The 19,536-nt window shown below is 31.9% G+C and overlaps 4 protein-coding genes and 1 long non-coding RNA gene across 5 annotated transcripts in view; 3 read left to right on the forward strand and 2 right to left on the reverse strand.

Annotated features, from left to right (window-relative positions):
* Positions 1-19,536, forward strand: part of LOC145312473 (uncharacterized) — a 396,718-nt gene that overhangs the window by 291,332 nt on the left and 85,850 nt on the right. The gene's annotated exons all lie outside the window — the stretch shown is intronic.
* On the forward strand, positions 573-6,387 carry LOC145332128 (uncharacterized). Its single transcript, XM_080177077.1, has 11 exons — positions 573-644; positions 1,344-1,468; positions 1,710-1,775; positions 2,037-2,093; positions 2,975-3,042; positions 3,544-3,655; positions 4,355-4,440; positions 4,698-4,807; positions 5,072-5,115; positions 5,258-5,330; positions 6,274-6,387. The coding sequence occupies exons 6-11, from the start codon at positions 3,582-3,584 to the stop codon at positions 6,385-6,387; spliced, it is 501 nt and encodes a 166-aa protein (XP_080033203.1). The 5' UTR covers positions 573-644; positions 1,344-1,468; positions 1,710-1,775; positions 2,037-2,093; positions 2,975-3,042; positions 3,544-3,581.
* On the forward strand, positions 6,860-8,507 carry LOC145312494 (uncharacterized). The gene is made up of 3 exons (XR_013877066.1): positions 6,860-6,943; positions 7,444-7,543; positions 8,141-8,507. It is a non-coding gene; the product is annotated as an uncharacterized LOC145312494 (long non-coding RNA).
* Positions 10,550-14,208, reverse strand: LOC145323906 (UPF0739 protein C1orf74 homolog). The gene is made up of 4 exons (XM_080166542.1): positions 14,195-14,208; positions 13,069-13,181; positions 12,731-12,813; positions 10,550-12,263 (listed from the first exon to the last, which is right to left on the reverse strand). The coding sequence occupies exons 1-4, from the start codon at positions 14,206-14,208 to the stop codon at positions 12,000-12,002; spliced, it is 474 nt and encodes a 157-aa protein (XP_080022668.1). The 3' UTR covers positions 10,550-11,999.
* LOC145312483 (uncharacterized) lies at positions 13,923-19,447 on the reverse strand. Its single transcript, XM_080151744.1, has 8 exons — positions 19,338-19,447; positions 18,460-18,565; positions 18,022-18,097; positions 17,723-17,783; positions 17,156-17,198; positions 15,594-15,667; positions 14,653-14,831; positions 13,923-14,005 (listed from the first exon to the last, which is right to left on the reverse strand). Exons 2-7 carry the CDS (start codon positions 18,481-18,483, stop codon positions 14,756-14,758), a joined length of 354 nt encoding a protein of 117 aa, XP_080007870.1. The 5' UTR covers positions 18,484-18,565; positions 19,338-19,447; the 3' UTR covers positions 13,923-14,005; positions 14,653-14,755.

Raw genomic sequence — 19,536 nt, forward strand, 5'->3', positions numbered from 1 at the left:
TCAGTTAGTGGTAGCTGGAATGACTGGGACTGTGACACAATCTGGAGGCTACAGCTGCAGGCAGCCGGCTCCAGGAATGTTAACTGGATGCATAAACACATTCAGGAAGGAGAAAAAGAATCATATTCAAGTCGGTAGAATAACTGTGTTGAATATAGCCCAAACAACTACCCGGATCCAGTGTTGGGGAGCTTTTTCGTCTGCTAGCAAATTGTAACAACTTGGCTGTGTTTATTTTATTTCCGACGCTATTGGGTGATATTCATAGACTCGATTGAAAGTAGACACAGGGCCAACGGGGTGGGGAGATACAGTTATTAAACCCCTTCCCCTCTTTTATTATACTGCAATGTAATTCTAATCTAAAATAAAAGCTTTTCTAAAAACTTTTTTTCATAAATGTAAAAATCTTTTACATGAAATTATTTACAGAGTAGCTAAATAAAGTCTTTGATTTAGTTTGAAACATAAAGTTTGTATAATTTTTAATGATTAAAGTAAATTTTATCATGATGATTTAGTAAAAATCGCCATAAAATTTGTATTGATGTTTTTCTTTCAATGACCAGGGATTTATAGAGAAATCAGATAAGGAGAAATGTTTATTAATATACAAACTTAGACAAAATTATTGTGCAGCTAAGGTAAGTTTACTATATTCAATAATATTAATATTACAATGGACAGACAGCCAGATAAAGAAAGCCAAACACATTAAATTTGCTAACAATAAACTAGGTATGTTTCTCAGTTTTAAATAAGGGGGAGGTAGGTTTTGCTAAAATTCCGTAAAGTTGTGATTTTTAAGGCTTAAAAACAGTAGTAGAACAATAAAATATATGTTAACTTTAATAAAAAAAATTTTTGTCTATAGTTCTTTTCAATAAGGAATACACATATTTAGTGAATATTATAGTTCTACTACTGTAGCTATGTCTTAAAACTCACACCTCTACGGAATTTTAGCACAACCTACTTCCCCCTTTTTATGAATCAAGCTTAATTGGTTCTATTGCAGTTCACGATTAAATGTTCCTGGGATCGATTATCTCGAAAAATCTATGATATTTAATGGCTGCTAGCAATTGACTGAAAGCTTGGCGGAAGAAAACATAATTAAATTAGTATTTTTCGCGCATGTGTATTGCATTATAACTGAGCATGGCTGTTTCAGACTATTTGTAGACCTTTTTTTTGATTATTTTTTTTAGGAAACATAATATAAACGTTAAGTCGTTTGGCCGCTCATTGACCGCTCTTTAAAGTTCATAGATTTTTGGAGATGATCGATACCAGGATCATTTTGCCGTGAACTGCACTAGATTAGTTTTTTTTAAATCTAGGCAGATGTTTTAAAATACGACGTTGGATCAACTGTATTATGTCTTTGCTTGCTGGAGGACACTTGCCTGGTTGGTCTTAACAATGGATACCTCCAGGAATGGACCTTGGACGGCCGTCTGGTCAGGTATGAAAAAAATGACATTTTTTCCATTGTTTTGGTTGGGTTATAGTTATTTATCGTTATTTATTTATAGTTATTAATGAAAAAAATAAAATATTAAAACCAGTTTTTTTAGCCCGGAAAATTTGTTATATGATGCTATATATAGTTTTTCATTACAACTGAGAACCGGTTCTAATCCAGCGGATATTAATTGGTTTCGAAGCCATACTGGAAAAAAATATTATCTTTATTCTTGTTTTAGGGAGCAAGATTTGCATTTGAAAGGTTTAAAGACAGTCACTGTTGGAGAGAATAGTACTATAGTTACAGGAACATGAACTTTACCTTACTTTGAATCATGTATAGAATTATAAATAAAATATATTAATATTCAACACTATTTTCTTTAAAATTTCAGGAAACTTGTTATGTGTTATTAATGTTATTTATTATGCATTGTACATACATATTTCTCAATGACCTAATAACAATTTTTAGTATGCTAAAATAATCAAATAAAGACATAAACATTTATCATCATACTTTTTTCAAACTTTTGTTTCAAAGAAAAGAATGTAAAGAACTTGCTAGGATCTTATGACAGCTGTGTGTCTATATGGACCAGGCAGAACTGGCATCTCATCAGGTAAAGAACTTGCTAGGATCTTATGACAGCTGTGTGACTATATGGACCAGGCAGGACTGGCATCACATCAGGTAAAGAACTTGCTAGGATCTTATGACAGCTGTGCATCTATATGAATCAGGCAGGACTGGCATCTCATCAGGTAAAGAACTTGCTAGGATCTTATGACAGCTGTGTATCTATATGGACCAGGCAGGACTAACATCTCATCAGGTAAAGAACTTGCTAGAATCTTATGACAGCTGTGTGTCTATATGGACCAGGCAGGACTGGCATCTTATCAGGTAAAGAACTTGCTAGGATCTTATGACAGCTGTGTGTCTATTTGGACCAGGCAGGACTGGCATCTCATCAGGTAAAGAACTTGCCAGGATCTTATGACAGCTGTGCATCTATATGAATCAGGCAGGACTGGCATCTCATCAGGTAAAGAACTTGCTATGCTCTTATGACAGCTGTGTACCTATATGATCAGGCAGGACTGGCTTCTCATCAGGTAAAGAACTTGCTAGGATCTAATGACAGCTGTGTATCTATATGGACCAGGCAGGACTGGCATCTCATCAGGTAAAGAACTTGCTAGGATCTAATGACAGCTGTGTATCTATATGGACCAGGCAGGACTGGCATCTCATCAGGTAAAATAACCTTACCATAAAACGTCTTTGATTTACACTGTTAATTTGCCTATTATTCTTTTTAAAATGAAGCCCTTATATTTGGTTATGTATCAAAGCTTCTCCATTGTTTAGATTGCAGCATTCTGCAATTTGAAATTGTAAAAATTATTATCTGTAAAGTTTTGTGTTAGTGCTTAGTCAAATGCGCTTATTAAGTCTAACTGTTCTTAATTTTGACCATTTCATATAATTCATTTTTAGAAGATTCAGTGTAGGTGTTTCAATAACAGAAATTGTCTATGAAACTTCTTATTTAAAGCAAATTAAAGGTAATATTTAATCTATTTTTGTTTATATTCAAACAAATAGTGTTACAGAAAGACTAACTGCTTTGTAGAGTTGTTTCACTACTAAAAACAGAAAAATATGTGTATATTGTTGAAGGATAATTTTTGTCGTTAATTTACGTTGCTTTTAGAGTGCTCTGATATTGGTTCTCCATGATCAGAGGAAGTGAAGGGGTAAATTCATAAGGGGATGGGGAATCGTTATTTCAGCTAGCTAGGAAAAACATTTATCAATGGGTATGCAAGAATCTTTCATAATATTCACATATTCTATCCCTGTAATGAAGTACTTATTACTAAATAAGTTTTTTTTATAACTAATAAAAAAGACCAACCTCAAAAGAATTTTAACCTTTTCTTTTTAAAACTAAAATAAAAATTGGGTCTTTAAATTCAACCCCCCCCCCCCCCCCCCTAAAGTACCCATATAGGTTTCTAGTGTCAATTATGGTATTACTTTTGACTATTGTTTTCTTTGTTTAGACAACAATGTGAGTGGATTTTTATACATATGTGGTGACATGGGCCACATCTCACAATATCCTGTTCTACATTCTGCAGATATTTATATACAAGAAAATATTTTTAGTGACAGGTATACTTTACTACACTTTGCTACATTTTTTACACTAATTCATTAAAATAGAACATTACAAAAATATAAATGTCTCAAGATTTGGAATTCTTTGCACTGGCTCTTAATGTACAACGTACGAACGGCTATGAAATTTTGTCAGATGAGCGTAGCTACTCTAAGTTGGCCTTTATAGTTCCATAATAGAGACGTTAGTAAACAATTTGAACAAACTTGTTATTTTGAATATTGCTTAAATGCTTCGCTTTCGCGAGGCTCCAGAAAATTATTACTTTATAGGGCATAGCCACTAGTTTAATTTAATTAAATTATATAAAGTAACAGGATGTCTGTCTGTGTGTTGTACTGTAGAAATGTATATTTTACTTACTGTTTAAGATATATTGCAAAATATAGATAGTCTAAATAATAATCTTAATAAATTTTATCAAATTATTTATTTTATGTAAATTTAATGTTTTAAAGTAAAATAAATGCATTGCCGTCTTAATTCTTTTAACCAGTAGTAAAATCTTAAATATTATTATTACAAATTGAGATGCCCAGCGGACAAATATCAAACTACATATAATACAAACTTTGGCATATAAGCAGTCATTCCAGATATGTTTTATCTCGATTATTTTAGTTTTGAAGAGCCACAACCTTACTTGAAGAATCAGGATGGAGATATAGTCAATTAATCCTTGATTATTTTAGACCTGGAGAGCCACAGCCTTGCTGGAAACACCAGGATGGTGATATGGTTAATTCCCTGGCTATTTTTAATCAATACAAGGTTCTGGGTAAAATTTTAGGCTTTGTATTGTTTTAATTTTAAACAAATATGTATTTGTCTGTAAAATTTCAAAATTTATTTTCTAATTTATCAAGAATCAAGATGTTTTCCAACTTTTTTTCATCATTTTATTACTTTTGATAACCAAGCAGCTTTTTTTTTAAACCCTCTTGTTTTATTATTGAATAGATTTCAACTATCTCAACTCTACAATTTCTTTGTTTATGACCGAATTTTTATGATCTAAATTCCTTTTTTGTATAGTAAGTGGCAATGATGGTGGAGATTTGTTGGTAAGAAATCTTGACAATGGTGTTGTTATCAACAAAATGGAGGGTCATCAAACTAGCTGTGGAATTACTTTTCTTGTAAAGGTAAAAATCAAGCATTTATCAGTTTGTTCTATTTTTCTTCACATTTAAACTAAACTTAAAAATGCATATGACCTCAGGGTCTATTCTTAATATTTGTTTTAGCACAGAAATGACTAGTGAATTTTAAAATAACTCCAAATATGATAATCCAAGTATTCTGTACCTGCTTTCAAATTTTGAGAATGTCTCGCTTAGAAAATATTTCTTTTAATGCATCTAAACTGCCCCTAGTCAATAAAAAAAATATTATTTTTGTTTCTAAAGGATGGCAACTATCTTTGGTCATCAAGCTTTGACACAACTGTAAGGTAATCATTTGATACAAATGACTTTATTTATTAGTCGAACAAAGTTATTAAGTTTTTTTGTACAAAATTTTAAGAAATTTTTTTGAGCTTATTTCCTTCATTTTTCATAAATTTTGCTGCTTATTGTTCTTGTTACTTGTAGACTATGGAAATGTGGAGATTGGACTTGTATGGCTGTTCTAACTGGACATACACATCCTGTTAGGTCTTTACAGGTATAATTTACTCTGGTATAAATCAGTGGTGTATATTCTGCATGGGATCCCATGCTAAAGAGGGAGGAAATGAAAAATAAAGAATACTGAAAACATTTTTGTCCTTTTTTCCCCTCCTTAGAGGAAATATTAGAAAAATATGTGTATTGGTAGAAAAATGAGAAAAAGAAAGAGTACTGAAAATATTTTTCCATTCCTCCTCCCCCCATCCTCAGGACAAAATAGGGGGGAAGGAAATATTTTGCACTGCAGCCCTGGAAAAAATAAATCTTGTGCAGAATTTACGCCCTGGACTAAAATAAAGCTTCTTTAAGAAAAACCTGTTTAAACTTGATGTACCGAGGTTCAGATCAGACACACTGACAAATTAAAATAATCCTTGTTTTTACTATAACACTTATTATTTTAACAAGTACAGTTTTAACTCTAGCTGGGGAGAGATTACTTTGGCCTCATCTTCTAACCATAAATATTGAATGTTTATCGAGGATCTTCAGGGATAAACCCTTTTGTAGATTACAATTATTGGTTGAAATGTTTCAACACTCGACATAAGAGACAACCAATCAAAATTCAATAGAATTCCCCCAAGTTGTTAGGCCAACGAATAAGAAAATGATATAATATAACTTTGGAGACTAGTGTAATTATCAGTCTAATGTCCTCTCCCTTTCTGATGTTTATAAACTGTCAATTGAAGTATCCGTCTTTTTTTGCTATCGCACAAGAATTATGACAAATATACAAAATTAATCACTCCTCCCTCTAATATTTTATATTGTTCAGGTGACCAATAAGTATGACTAAGTGATATGTGGTGATTAAAGAGGATTTATTTTAAAAGTGCCCTTTGAGCCATGGTTAAAAAATCTATTAAACTACAACTACAACCCCTCCCCTCATTCGTTTCTTACCTAGATAAAAATAACATACTTTTGTTCAGGTGACTAACGACTGTGTCATAAGTGGCGATTACAGAGGATTTATAATGATTTGGGACAAACAAACTATACAAGCTGAAATTAATAAACATAAGGAAACTGACAATTATGATTGAATTATTAGGATTAAGGGGGAGGTAGGTTGTGCTAAAATTCCGTAAAGGTGTGAGTCTTAAGGCTTAAAAACAGTAGTAGAACGATAATATTCACTAGATATGTGTATTCCTTATTGAAAAAACTATAGACACAATTTTTTTTTAAGTTAACATAAATTTTATAGTTCTACTACTGTTTTTAAGACTTAAACCTTTACGGAATTTCAGCACAACCTACCTCCCCTTTCTCTTCAATTTATCAATATTAAACAAATGATTAATTGTACTTGGGATTCAGATAAAAAAGAATCTTCTTATATAATAAACCTATGAACTATTTTGAGGTTTCATGTTTGGAATTGTTTGATTATTAGTAGAAAAGTTTTGATACTGAATGCTTGAACAAAATAATATGTTTAACAAATGTTTTTTTAGCCAACATTTTGAAAAATTTGATAGCTTCCATAATAAAATTGGCTGATGAAATAGGAAGAAAACAAGAGCACACCTAGTGCAAATGTAAAACATGAACCTATCTACAAAGTCAGACATGGAAGGCTTGTACATCCAAGACAAGGTACATGGATCAGGGAGAGAGGAGACATTGTAAGGTTTTATATTAACGTTTTCTTGTTTGGTAGCTTAGAAATAGAAACATTGGGGACTTTCATTGAATTTTGATTGGTTGGTTCATTAAGTTGCGTGTCCAATAGTTTTAACCACTAATTCTAATCTACATAAGGCATAACTTTGTGTATCACTTTTGAGGACCTACATCAATTGATAAGCCACTGACTTATCCGTTTAGATCCCTGCACAAAGATAAATGTATCTAAAAGAAAACATACATTTATGTTTAAAGTCTAACATTGAAGTCACCAAGGTTGTTGAGCTACCCGATATAAAGAAGTTATTTTAAAACTTTGGGGTTTAGTGTATTAAACAGCCCTATGTCCACTCTCTCCTAGATTAAGTCAATTGAACCGTAAAGTAACATTTTGAGAGAAAATTAATAGATTTTTCATTTGTTTAAGTTCTGCTACAAATGAAATAACTCATCTTAATATAATTCTTTAGCGGGCGTAGCTGATGTGATGCAGCACACAACTTTCCTGGAGCATAACAGCCATGTCACCTGTTTACAGTCCAGTCCTGGACATCTTATTTCTGGATCCAGGTATGATCTTGTTTAGAGTCCAGTCATGGATCTAGGTATGATATTGTATACAGTCCAGTCCTAGACATCTTATTTCTGGATCCAGGTATTATCTTGTTTAGAGTCCAGTCCTGGACATCTTATTTCTGGATCCAGGTATTATCTTGTATACAGTCCAGTCCTAGACATCTTATTTCTGGTTCCAGGTATGATTTTGTATACAGTCCAGGCCATCTAATTTCTGGTTCCAGGTATTATTTCAAGTTCCTTTTACATTGACAATTGAGGTCTTTAGTTTTTGCCGATATTTTTGTTGAATTACAAACCTATAAGTTTTGTATATAATGCATTTCATCTTTTTGTCAGTACTTGAGTATCTGTTGCTATTATAGAGTTAAATTTTATCAGCATGAAAAGTTGAAAAGTGAATTAATTATAACAGTAATTGTATTAGAGAATTTAAAAAAGGGTTGGTTGTCTTTTAAATGTTGCCTTTATAAGAACTAAAAAACAAAACATTGTAGGAGCTACGAGACTATTGGATATAATAATTCTTATTTTAAAAGGACAAGAGCATTGTTATTTATACCTATTGGATATAATAATTCTTATTTTCAGGGACAAAAGCATTGTTATCCATACATTCTGTAAAGATCTTTCAAGAAAGAAAAAAGTGAAGATAAGACAAAGCTATTTTGATAATTTCTCTATTTATTAATATTATCTAAATTTATTTTAACAAATGCACACATATCAAAGAAATAAAGTTTTTTTATTAATAAATGTTCTATCATTCAGTCACAATCCGTTAATTTATGTAAATATTATAACAGTTATTAATCGCATCGTATTATAGATATTATCGTGGATTTTAAATGAAAATCCTAAAATTAAAACCAGTATTGTGATTTTTAATTTCATTCGAACAAAATCGTCTACAATACGATGTTATACCTACATGATTTTACAGTAAGGCTCAGAACCTGTTCTAATCCAGCGGATATTAATCGGTATTAAAGCCATATTGGAAAATTATTTTCCGAAAAAATCATATTTTTACTCGTAAATTTGTAAAGGAAGACTGCCATTGAACTTTTCTACAAAAATAGATACACTGTGACTTAAAAACACAATGACCACAACGAATAATGATGCGACACTTCTTGCAACCAACCTAAAAGCAGTTAATCACTGGGATTTGAAAGGATAATACTTTAAAAGAGGCACTAGTGGCTTCGCCCCTAGCCTCTAGGAGCTTCGCCCCATGAGGTAATGGAAAGTCAACCCTCCAGAATAATTTTATAGTTATATTTTCAAAAAAGTTCTTTGCCGAATTACTCTTTGGTAAAATTAAACCCAGGTTGTGCGCCGTATGCACAAAAATTTCAATTCGTAAAAATTAAACCCAGGTTGTTCACCGTATATCTCGTACGGGGTGAGCATAAGCGAGTACCCTGTATGCGGCGCAAGCTCTGATAGTCCCACTGATTGGACCACATATACACAAAAATTGAAAACTCTCCTCTGTAAATTTTATTTAATACCTATAATTGCAACAACTTTTTAAAGATGTAAATTTTCAAAAGTTACAAAAAGCTCAAAAAAATTTTTTGGTGAAATTTTTTTTTTTTTTTGGGGGGGGGTTCATGGGGGCTTCGCCCCATGGTGCAGTGGGGTTCCCCCAACCCAATTACTGGTTTTTGTTTACAAAAATAAAAAAAAAATAAAAAATTTGGAAATAGGGATTTTTTTATTTTTGGGGGGTTGTGGTGTCCCACCCTCCTAGAAACCACCAGAGGACCAGTAGGTATATTCCCAGAAGAGTAGAGCCCAATTTGTTCAACAGTTACTGAGATTTTACAAAAAATTGAGAAAAAAAATTTTAGTGGGGGTGTTTTTTTAGTTTTTTGGGGTGTTGGGGGTGTCCCACCCCCCAGGAAAATAGCTTAAAACCATCACAGGACCAGTAGGTATAATCCCTGAAGAGTAGAGCCCAATCGGTTCAGCGGTTACTGAGATCTTAAGCTTCAGACGGACAGACAGACGGTCAGACTGACAGACATCAAGCTACTTTGTATTATAGATAGTGTAGAACTGCACAGAAAATGTGGTGGAAATACGCTAACTTCGTTAAACCTTACAGATCGGGGGGGGGGGTCATATTGACCCCCCCCCTCTATTTTTTCAATGTCATTTTTTTTGTAGGTAAGATAGAGAGTTGTGACTTCATGACTTTTTAAGTTTAGTAATTATATGTCGGCAAGAGTTGATTTTATATAGATATCTGGTCTGTGTCGGTCGTGGTGTCCGGTCAAAGTCGGTTGGGTAGCACCAAAATTTTAAAAAAATTCTAAATAAATCTTAATTTCTACATTATGACTTTGTATATAAGGTAGAAACCTAAAATTTTTTTGGTGAATACTGAGATATCAATGACCTTATGAAAAAAGTGGTGTTATGACCGTTTGACCGCACCCTGACCGACTTTATGACCGATTTTTGTCCGGCTTTTACTACAGACATATATCATGAATATCGTGGCTTCTATTACAGCTAGAGACCTATAATTTTTTTTGGAAAATCCTTGAGCAATAATAAACAGATAAAAATATTAATTGGCACCGCCAACCGCCGTTTTACCGCCGTAACCGCCGAAAATGGCGGTTTCCGTTATTTGCCGTTTTTTGGCGATGATCAGAAAAAGTATTTTTTTTGTTATGAAAAATAAAAGTTCGTCCTAAAATTTGGTCATCCTAGCTGCAAAATTGGCCGCTCTACAGCTGTTTTAAAATTTAGCGGCTGGCCGCTAAAAAGCGGCTAAGGAGCGGCCTGACCGCTATGACTAGAAAAAGTAATTTTCTCTAAAAATACACATGAACCACCAGAAAAAAATTTTACGTCTTTATCTGTAACAGAAGCCGAGATAGAGGGGGGGGGTCAATATGACCCCCCCCCCCCCCCCGATCTATTAAGGTGGGAATAGGGGCCCGATCTGTAAGGGTTAAAGGCTATCTCGCCAAACTAAACAATTAGGAATACAAACTTTTTACAATTTTTTTTTTTAATTTTAAATATTTTTTTAGAATATTGATGTGTTAAAAATATAACATATATCTGATGAAAATATAATGGGAATGTTTTATTTTTAAAAATTCCCCCAAAGGAACTGCCAGATATCTAATTCCAGCACTGCAATTTTTTTGGTTGGTTTGGTATTTTTGTATTTTAAGTTTTGTTACAAAAAGCGTCACATTCGCAATCCCCATCCTTCTCTCAATCATAGGTTTAACAATACATCAAATCTATCCAAATAAAACAGTAGAAATAATCCTAAGAGGCTAAGTTTCTTTCTTTTCTTTCATTTCATTTTTAATTGGTTTGTCAACGTTCTCAGCCTCCATTTCAACAGTAAGATAATCATATGCTCCTTCTTGTTTGACATTACTTTTAGCATTTTTAGAAGTAGAAGCATTAGAAGCTTTCTTCGTAGATTCTAACATCTCCATATGTTTGATTGATTTTTTGTGTCTTGCTAAGTCTTTGCTGGCAATGAATGATGTATTACAAACATCACAAGAGAAAGGTTTCTCCCCTGTATGAATCCTTCGATGTATTGTTAAAGTAATTTTCTGTGAAAATGTCTTTTTACAAAATTCACATGTAAATGGTTTCTCGCCAGAATGAACCCTTTCATGGAGAGTCAGCTCATGAGATGTACGGAAATCTTTTACACATAAATCACAAGAGTAAGGCTTTATCCCAGTATGAATTCTTTCATGTATAATCAAATCACTATTTATACGAAATGCCTTTTGGCATACATCGCATTGGTATGGTTTCTCTCCAGTATGAATTGTTTTATGTTTAGTCAAATTATACACTTTAGTAAATGCCTTCTTGCATATATCACAAGAGTAAGGTCTCTGGAGAGAATCTTCATCTGAATTTATTCTTTTGGGTTTAACTAAATCATTTTTGTGTGAGACAATCTTTACACAAGTATTACAAGAGTATTTGTATTTATTATTGTGCATAGCTATAAAGCCATGTGAAAATATCTTGTTACAAATTTCACATTTATATTTTTTTCCCTCTGTTTGCGGATCATTCATTTTGTTGAGTTTGTCTGAAAAAAATTTGATCTATAAGACCATGTTAAAAACTTTAGAAAATAAAAAAATCACATACTTATGGTAAATAATATAAATATATTATCACTAGGTACCTATATAGATTAACTCTGATGAATTTTTAATACTTCAATGTTAAAAAATTAATGTGTGGATCCCATGAAACATTTTTAAATATCCTAGAAATAGCTTTATATAGACAAGAAATAAAGTTTAATTTTGGATTGGTAAAAAGAGAATGCTTCTCTTATTTTGGTAACTTTTTTGGCCACATTTAAAGATGTTTATTTATCACATTTTTTTAATATAAGTTTCATTATTTTTTTTTGTTCAAATAATGGCACGGTTCAGAGTGCTACATATGGAAGATTAACAATTTCTTTAACCAAAAAGAACTTTTTGTCACAAATGTTGATACTTTTTCTTAAGTTTATCTCACTTAGATTCATTTTAGCACCAGGACATAGTTTTGATACCCAGTTGTGTACACTCTGCTGTACAGGTGTACTGGTAAGGTACACAGATTTAGGTATTGAATAAGAAGAGATTTTGTTGGAGTTATATTGTAGGCTGACAACTAGAAGGTCCTGATTGTTCAAACTTGAGATTTCCTGAAATGAAATTTTTTAATCTTTACTTTTGTGAAATAAATTCATTTAACTTAAATTAGGAGTATTTTTTTGTATTCTATGATATTAAATTAATATATAAAGCATATAATCAAACAAAATTTAATTTTTACTCTATAGTTTTCAAATATGATTATTTAGTGGTTCATTTAGAGATATCTTATTTACATCAAAGCAGCAAGGCAAAATTTTTAGCAGTGCCATATTGTTTATTATCAAGTTCAATATAAAATTCGAATGTAAATGGTATTCTTGTGATTTATGCTTCTAATAATTTTTTAAAATAGAAACTTTTTACAATAACAGATATTTTATAGTCTATTATAAAAGCTCCTAGAAAAGTTAACTTTTCTTGCTATTATATTCCATAAAAAATATTTCAGAATCACTACTTTAAGAACCCTGACTCATTAAATGCTTTTCGTGGAATTGAGAACATAAAATATTACCTTATCAGTTTGAAAATAGTAAACAACAGGATAACCCAAAAGAATTCCAAATATTGTACACAAGTTTATGTCTTTATCAATATCTAAAACAAAACAGATAATGAGTTTGGATGATGGACAGGTTTTTAATCAAAATAAACAAAATTACCCCTTCTATGAATTATTATTAGTGGTTAAAACGTTTGGACTGATGGAACAACCGATAAAAATATTAACGCTAACGAATAAGAAAACGTTTTTCTTAAAATTCAGGGACCACTTCCACCAATAAATAGCCCATTGTCCCCTTCCTCCCTGTATTTCTTGGTAAAATAAAGAAGTAGCTAGAAGTTTTTTACCTGAAAAATCAATGAAATTTGAAGTTTTCTGCCCAATTACTTGATATAAATGTTTAATACAGTTAAGGATAGATTCAGGATAATTTTCAAGTATTTTATATGGATTTGGATTTCTATAAAAAGGACATACGTCATTATTTACTCATTTGTTTTAAGTGTCTGGGTGTTATATAACGATTTTATGTTATGACATGGATATTTTATATGAAGCTTCTTATTAGCACTGTAAGGTTTAAAGCAACAATACTTTTAAAGAACTATTTTAATCCCTTTTATAAGTATTGACCCATGTACTTGTAAAAAAGATCCAGCTCAGGACGAAACAAAAACAGAATTTTAAATCAAATCATAAGTAACAGTTTCAAATTGGACTAATATTATTTGATTATCTTGAAGTTGCGCTCAATGAAATAATTGTATGTATGTCTTCCTTGTTGTAATATCAAGAATGACGGGTGGACTGTGAAGAATATTGTCTAGATGGGTGAACAGACAATCATAATTGCACAGTAGATAGTCACTGCCCAGTTGTATCAGCATGCCATTTTCTCCTAGAAAAATTAATATTTTATTAACTACCGGTTGTGTCCCTAGAATCTAGTGGTCATATAGGGCCAAAATGAGAGAAAATAGCCTAAAACCCTCACAGGACATAAATTAAAAAACAAAATAGCCTAAAGCCATCCCGATGCCTTTGTGAATCGGTTCAAGTGCAAGATCTCAACGGACGAAAAAAAATTACTTAATATAATAGAATTTGCCTATTTTAGCAAGCTACAAAAAAAATTTTGCTTAAAACATTTACTTTGTTCAGGCAAACATTACCCTACAAGGAATTAAAATGCTTGAATTTACCTAAACTTTGATTAGCAATGATGTTAAATTGTTCTGGTATGACCTGGCAGTAATCCAGTAGTACACAAGGTTTCAGGTTATTCTGAAATCAATCAATTCCGTACAGTTTCTTGGTTTTTCATAAATTATCACTTTAACCCTAGTCTTTATGGATTGATTGTAGCTTTCCAACATAGTTCACTTTCTTTAAATTGGACGACTACGTTTATGCTATTTAAATTACTAATGGCTTCACCTCTAGCTTTTAAGTGCCCTTTAGGGGTGTATATACTGCAGAATCTGCATGGTTGACCCTGCTAAAGGGTGGGGGAAAAAATGTGGTGTTGTGTAAAAAAAGTAAAAATTAAGAACATTTTCTAATTTCTCCCCTCATTGCATTGGTGAAAAAATAAAAGAATATGTGGAGGGGAGATAATATGAATAAAATGAAAAGTGTTGAAAATATTTTCCCATTTCCCCCCTTCCTTGCACGAAAAAAACCAGTAGGGTAAAAAATAAATCTTGGGCAAAATAACACATTGGGGCTCTTCAAAGGGGTAAGTTAGAATAGAGAATATAATAGCTTTAAATGATTAAATATAATAAAAAAATATACTAAAACCTCCTAAGTACCCATGTAAAGCTTCCCATAAAAGGAGAACTCAGTTCAGAAGTTATAGAAATCTTAAGGTTCAGACACAAAAAAACTTACAAAATATGCAAATAAATCACGCGGAATTAATTGAATACCTGTAAGAGCCAAATATTAAGAGCGAGCTCCTCTAATTTCACAGAATCCTTTATTTTTAAGTTTGTTTTCAACATTTTTGTTAATTCTTCCATATTCCTTTTTTCAAGCTAGATTATTTTCGTTCTTCGTTATTACTATATTAGTATCTTCCAAATTTAACAGACTTCGTTTCAGTTTACTAAAAAAAAGGCTTTAAGTTTTGAAAGATTTTTTAAAAAATTTGTCTATTTTTAGATTTAAACAAGATTAGTTTTCATGATATCCTATGGTTTCTTGAATTGAAAAAAATATCTGTCCTTCACAGTGCGTTTGAAGGTGCTTTGACTTTTGTGTTAGAACCTAAATTGGGACATAGTGAAATTTCATTACCCTAGGTTAGGTAACTTTATTTCACTTTTCAATAAAATCTAATATGCAGCCGTTTTTGAGAAAATTATATTTGAAAATTTCAAGTTAAAGGTTTTATGACAGACTTTATAAAAGCAAAGTTGTTCAAAATTTTAAATAATTAATCTTTGATTTTCTTGTCATGATTTTGCGGTAACTCCTAGTGGATGAAAATTGAACTTGAAATTTTCAAATCTAATTTTCTCAAAACGGGTGCATATTAGATTTTATTGAAGCGTGAAATGAAGTTACCTAAGTTAGGTTCTGACACAAAAGTCAAAGCACCTTCATACGCACTGTGCCTTATGTTTACACGAATACAAACAGGCCCCATAGGATGACACAAAATTTTTTTTTATGATTTCAGCAAACAAAATATTAAAAGACCTAAGAAATAAAAAATTATAAAAAGTGGTGTCATTGGCGTCAGCTGGTATGTTAGAGATTTCAAACAATCAAAGTAGCAAAGTTACAAAGGGTCCAAAAACAATCAACTTAAAAATTGCTTAGATTAAATTTTTTTTATTTTTGAAGCTTAAAGCCGTTATTTTTCCTTTTATACTCATATAGTATAGATGACAACCCTTGCGCCGGTACAGAGATTCTACCCAGCTTCTCTTGGTCTTTCTAGAAAAGGAGATACATAGATAAATAAAAATAAGGATTGGCTAGGTATTTTTAAAAGCGAAGCTTTTCTATAATTAGGGTCGGTCCGTCCGTACGTACGTCCGTAACGGATAGCTTTTTTCGTTAGATTAGATATGTTATAATTGTCCTATCGATTTCAAATTTTGCATGATGATTCCTTTAGTAGTTAGGTACGATTTAGAAAGCGTAGCAACTCTATAATCATTACCAAAATGTCCGTACGTCCATTTTAAACATGTTGATTTATTTACTTTTTTAAATAGCTTTTTTCGTTAATTTAGGCATGTTATAATTATCCTATCGATTTCAAATTTTGCATGGTGATTCCTGTAATAGTTACGTACGAGTTAGAAAGCGTAGCAACTCTATAATCGTTAACAGAATGTCCGTACGTCCATTTTAAAAATGTTGATTTTTTAAACATTTTTAACAACAAATTAGTATGTGACCTAATTATCCGATTGGTCTGATTTTTGGTATATTGATTCCTGGGACAACAAAGTACAATATTATAAGCGAAGCAACTCTATAATCAAGTCCTAAAAATGTAAGTATGTCCATAATCATTATCCTGTATCAAGCAGTTTTTCAACAAATTTACTTACAATTTTGCTTCGACTCTTATACATTCGCATTTATATATATTTATATTTTGTATATTCAGTTCTGACATTATACAAGTGTTAATGTCCGTTTGTCCTACCGTTTCAGAGCTTCGCTTTTATGGATGTTGTCATCCTTGTTTCATTTTGAGGGGCTAGAGGAAAGATAGACAAAAGAATGGGTTAGATTAAAAGATAGATGGATGAATTCTGACATTACCATTATTTAATCTAAAGTAACTGGATGTATGAATGTTTGTGATGTGTATGTTTGTATATTCAGCATACAAAAATATATATTTTTAATTGGTCTAAGTGGGTCCAAGGAGTGGTTATTTAGCGGTGAGATAAGTCAACCGCGCCGCCCAAAGAAATCAAGATTTAATATTATTTTTAATTCTTTTTAAAACGTGCACTATTGTGAGCGAGGTAAGGTGTCATAGTAAGATAGAACAAGATTAGTTTTTATGAAAGCTGATGCCTTTTTGAAATGAAAAAAAAGGTGACTGTTCTTTCGTGTAAAGATATTCCTAAGAGACTAAGATATCCATGTAACATCCCTATGTACGAAGAACACACACACACACACACACACAAAAGGAAAAACTTTTTTGAGACTTCTGTTTTCGTAGTGCCAAGAGAGAAAAGGTGAGAAAGTAAATTTTTTCAATTGGTGGAAGAAGTTAACACTAAATGCCTTTTTTTTCTTCAAAAAATAGATAATCGATACCTAGTCCATATTTCAGTGAGCTAAAAATCGAGAAGATTAAGAATCAAGAAAATTCTTTCGGACAGACTGGCCGACATGTGTTACTATGAGAGCAGCTAGGCTACTGTTTCTTTGTAAGAAACAAAGAAACTCTACCTTTTCAGTGATAATGAAGTAATCTCCAAAGTTGTTACCAAACCTAAAAATAAATATGTCCTACATTTACTTCTATATATGTTTCATTTATTTAGATTTGCATTGATATGATATTTTATAAAAAAAAAACTGCACAATAAAATGTGCTTCGTGACTTATTTTTTGGTATTATAAAAACGCTGCGAATATGATAATATTTTGTATTATGATTAACTAACGGCTACGCCCCTAGGGGACCTTAAAGGGGGGTGGGGGGGAGATCGACCACCAACTTTCTATAGTAGTTTCAAAAAGAAAAAAATGAAATTTTTTTGGCGGGAATCTTTTTTTTATAGATGCGATTTCTCTTGGAAGGGTGGTGGTACCCTCCGCCCAAAAAAAGTCATAAACCTTCCCATGACATATGAGAAGGTATTCTGTAAAGTAGAACCATATCGGTTCAGCGGTTAGCGAGATACTACAGTACAGGCAGACACACAGACACATAGAGATTTTGTTACTTTTGTTTTAAGGATTGATAAAATGAGAGCCATGTTTTAGAATATTTCATTTGTTTAAAAAACTTACTTTTCAACCAAATACGTCTTTCCTGACTTTACTCCAGTAAACTTTTGTGAGGTTTTAGATTCTGAACACACACAGAAATGGATAAAGGAATGAAAACCAGAAATATTAAGGGATAGGACAATGGACGATACATTTGTATACAAATACACCCCAATGATGATAAACAAAATTATACCTTTCTTCTTTAGATTAAAAATATTTATTGAAAAGTTTGGAACCAACAAATTATATTTGAATAAAAAAGTGTCCAAGGAATTTACACAATAAAATTCAATCTTTCTAAGAATTTATCCTTTTCCCTGAATCAATTTGTTGAAGTTTGGACATTAAGGTTTCAGTATCCTCTACGCTTATTCTTATGTTATACCTTTGTCCCTTAACAAAAACAATTCAATAATAAACAAGGGATATTTACATGTAAAAGCCTAGTTTGTCATTTTGAAAGTTATCATAACTTAAAAGGAAATATATTTAAGAGAGATAGTTAAATACATGAGGTAGAAGTTGTAAAATGACAAAACAGTTCTGATCTCCAGACAAAGATTGTGTGCAATCAAAGAGTTGGTTGTCTGCCTTAAGTTGACTGTTCAGTCCAGGTGCAACTCACCCATACGACATTATTATCATTACAACCTTAAATAACCTATACAAAGCTGCTGTGAAATGCGTCAAAACCCGCTACTTCGTTTTCTTTCCAAATTGTTTTCATAAATATCACTTCAGTTAGTATTTCATACCTTTGAAGTCTCATTAATTTTCATGTATCTATCACCAGCTCCATTTTCTTGAACATCAAGAAAAAATCTTTTGTATTCAACTTTCAGATTTGATGATGCAATAACTCTAAACAATTAGATTTTCATTAGCGGCTGTGCCCCTTGTATTTGAAAGAGTAGAAAAGAGCAGAAAAAGAGCCTAAAACCACCCCAAGAAAAAAAAATACAATTGCCTACAACTAACCTAGGACCTGTGTGAAAGTTCTCTAAAATGGAGAACACTATCAGTTGAGTGGTTAGAGAGATCTTACGCTACAGACAAAATACTCTACAAGCTTATATAATAGGATTATTATTTCCCTAATAGATGGAGATTAGTTAGTTTAAGACTAGACATTAGAACAGAATTTTTTTTATAGTTTTTTTAATATCTTTTCTCGTATTCATTCGAATCCGGTGGATAGGAACCGGTTCTCATCCATACGAAAAAACTATGTCTAGCATCGTATTATATCCAGTTTTCTACGAATATAGAAATGTACAATCATAAGATTAAAACTAGTTTTTTTAGCCGGTGCCTTCGGCACCACGGGGCTAAAAAAACTAGTTTTGATCTTATAATTGTACATTCTATATCCGCGGAAAGCCGTATATAATACGATACGAGAAATAACTATTCCAGTATGGCTTCAAAATCGATTAAAATACATTAAGTTAGTACTGAAAAATACTGAAAAATCATAAAAATCGAGTGTCCAATCGTTTAAACCACTAATTGTAATCTACAGAAAGGAATAATTTTGTGTATCATTATTGCGGATATTTATAGGCTATAGTCTTATTCCTTTAGATCCCTGACATTATAATCAAATCATGTAAACAATAATAAAGTTCTTTACTTGTCAAAATATGTTGGGCGAGTGGTAGACAGGTGGACAGAGGTTAATTTTATATTAATTGTCTGCTTGACAACATTGTGAAGACACTGTCTTATCAATCCAATTTTAAACATCTGAAATTATTAGTATAGGTTATTTTTTCATATATTTAGAAACATGAATGGCGAACTGTGAATTGGGAGAGTTTATGTTATGGATC

The sequence above is a fragment of the Acartia tonsa genome, chromosome 1 (assembly GCF_053477335.1).
Source record: "Acartia tonsa isolate MP-2025a chromosome 1, ASM5347733v1, whole genome shotgun sequence".
NCBI lineage: Eukaryota > Metazoa > Arthropoda > Copepoda > Calanoida > Acartiidae > Acartia > Acartia tonsa.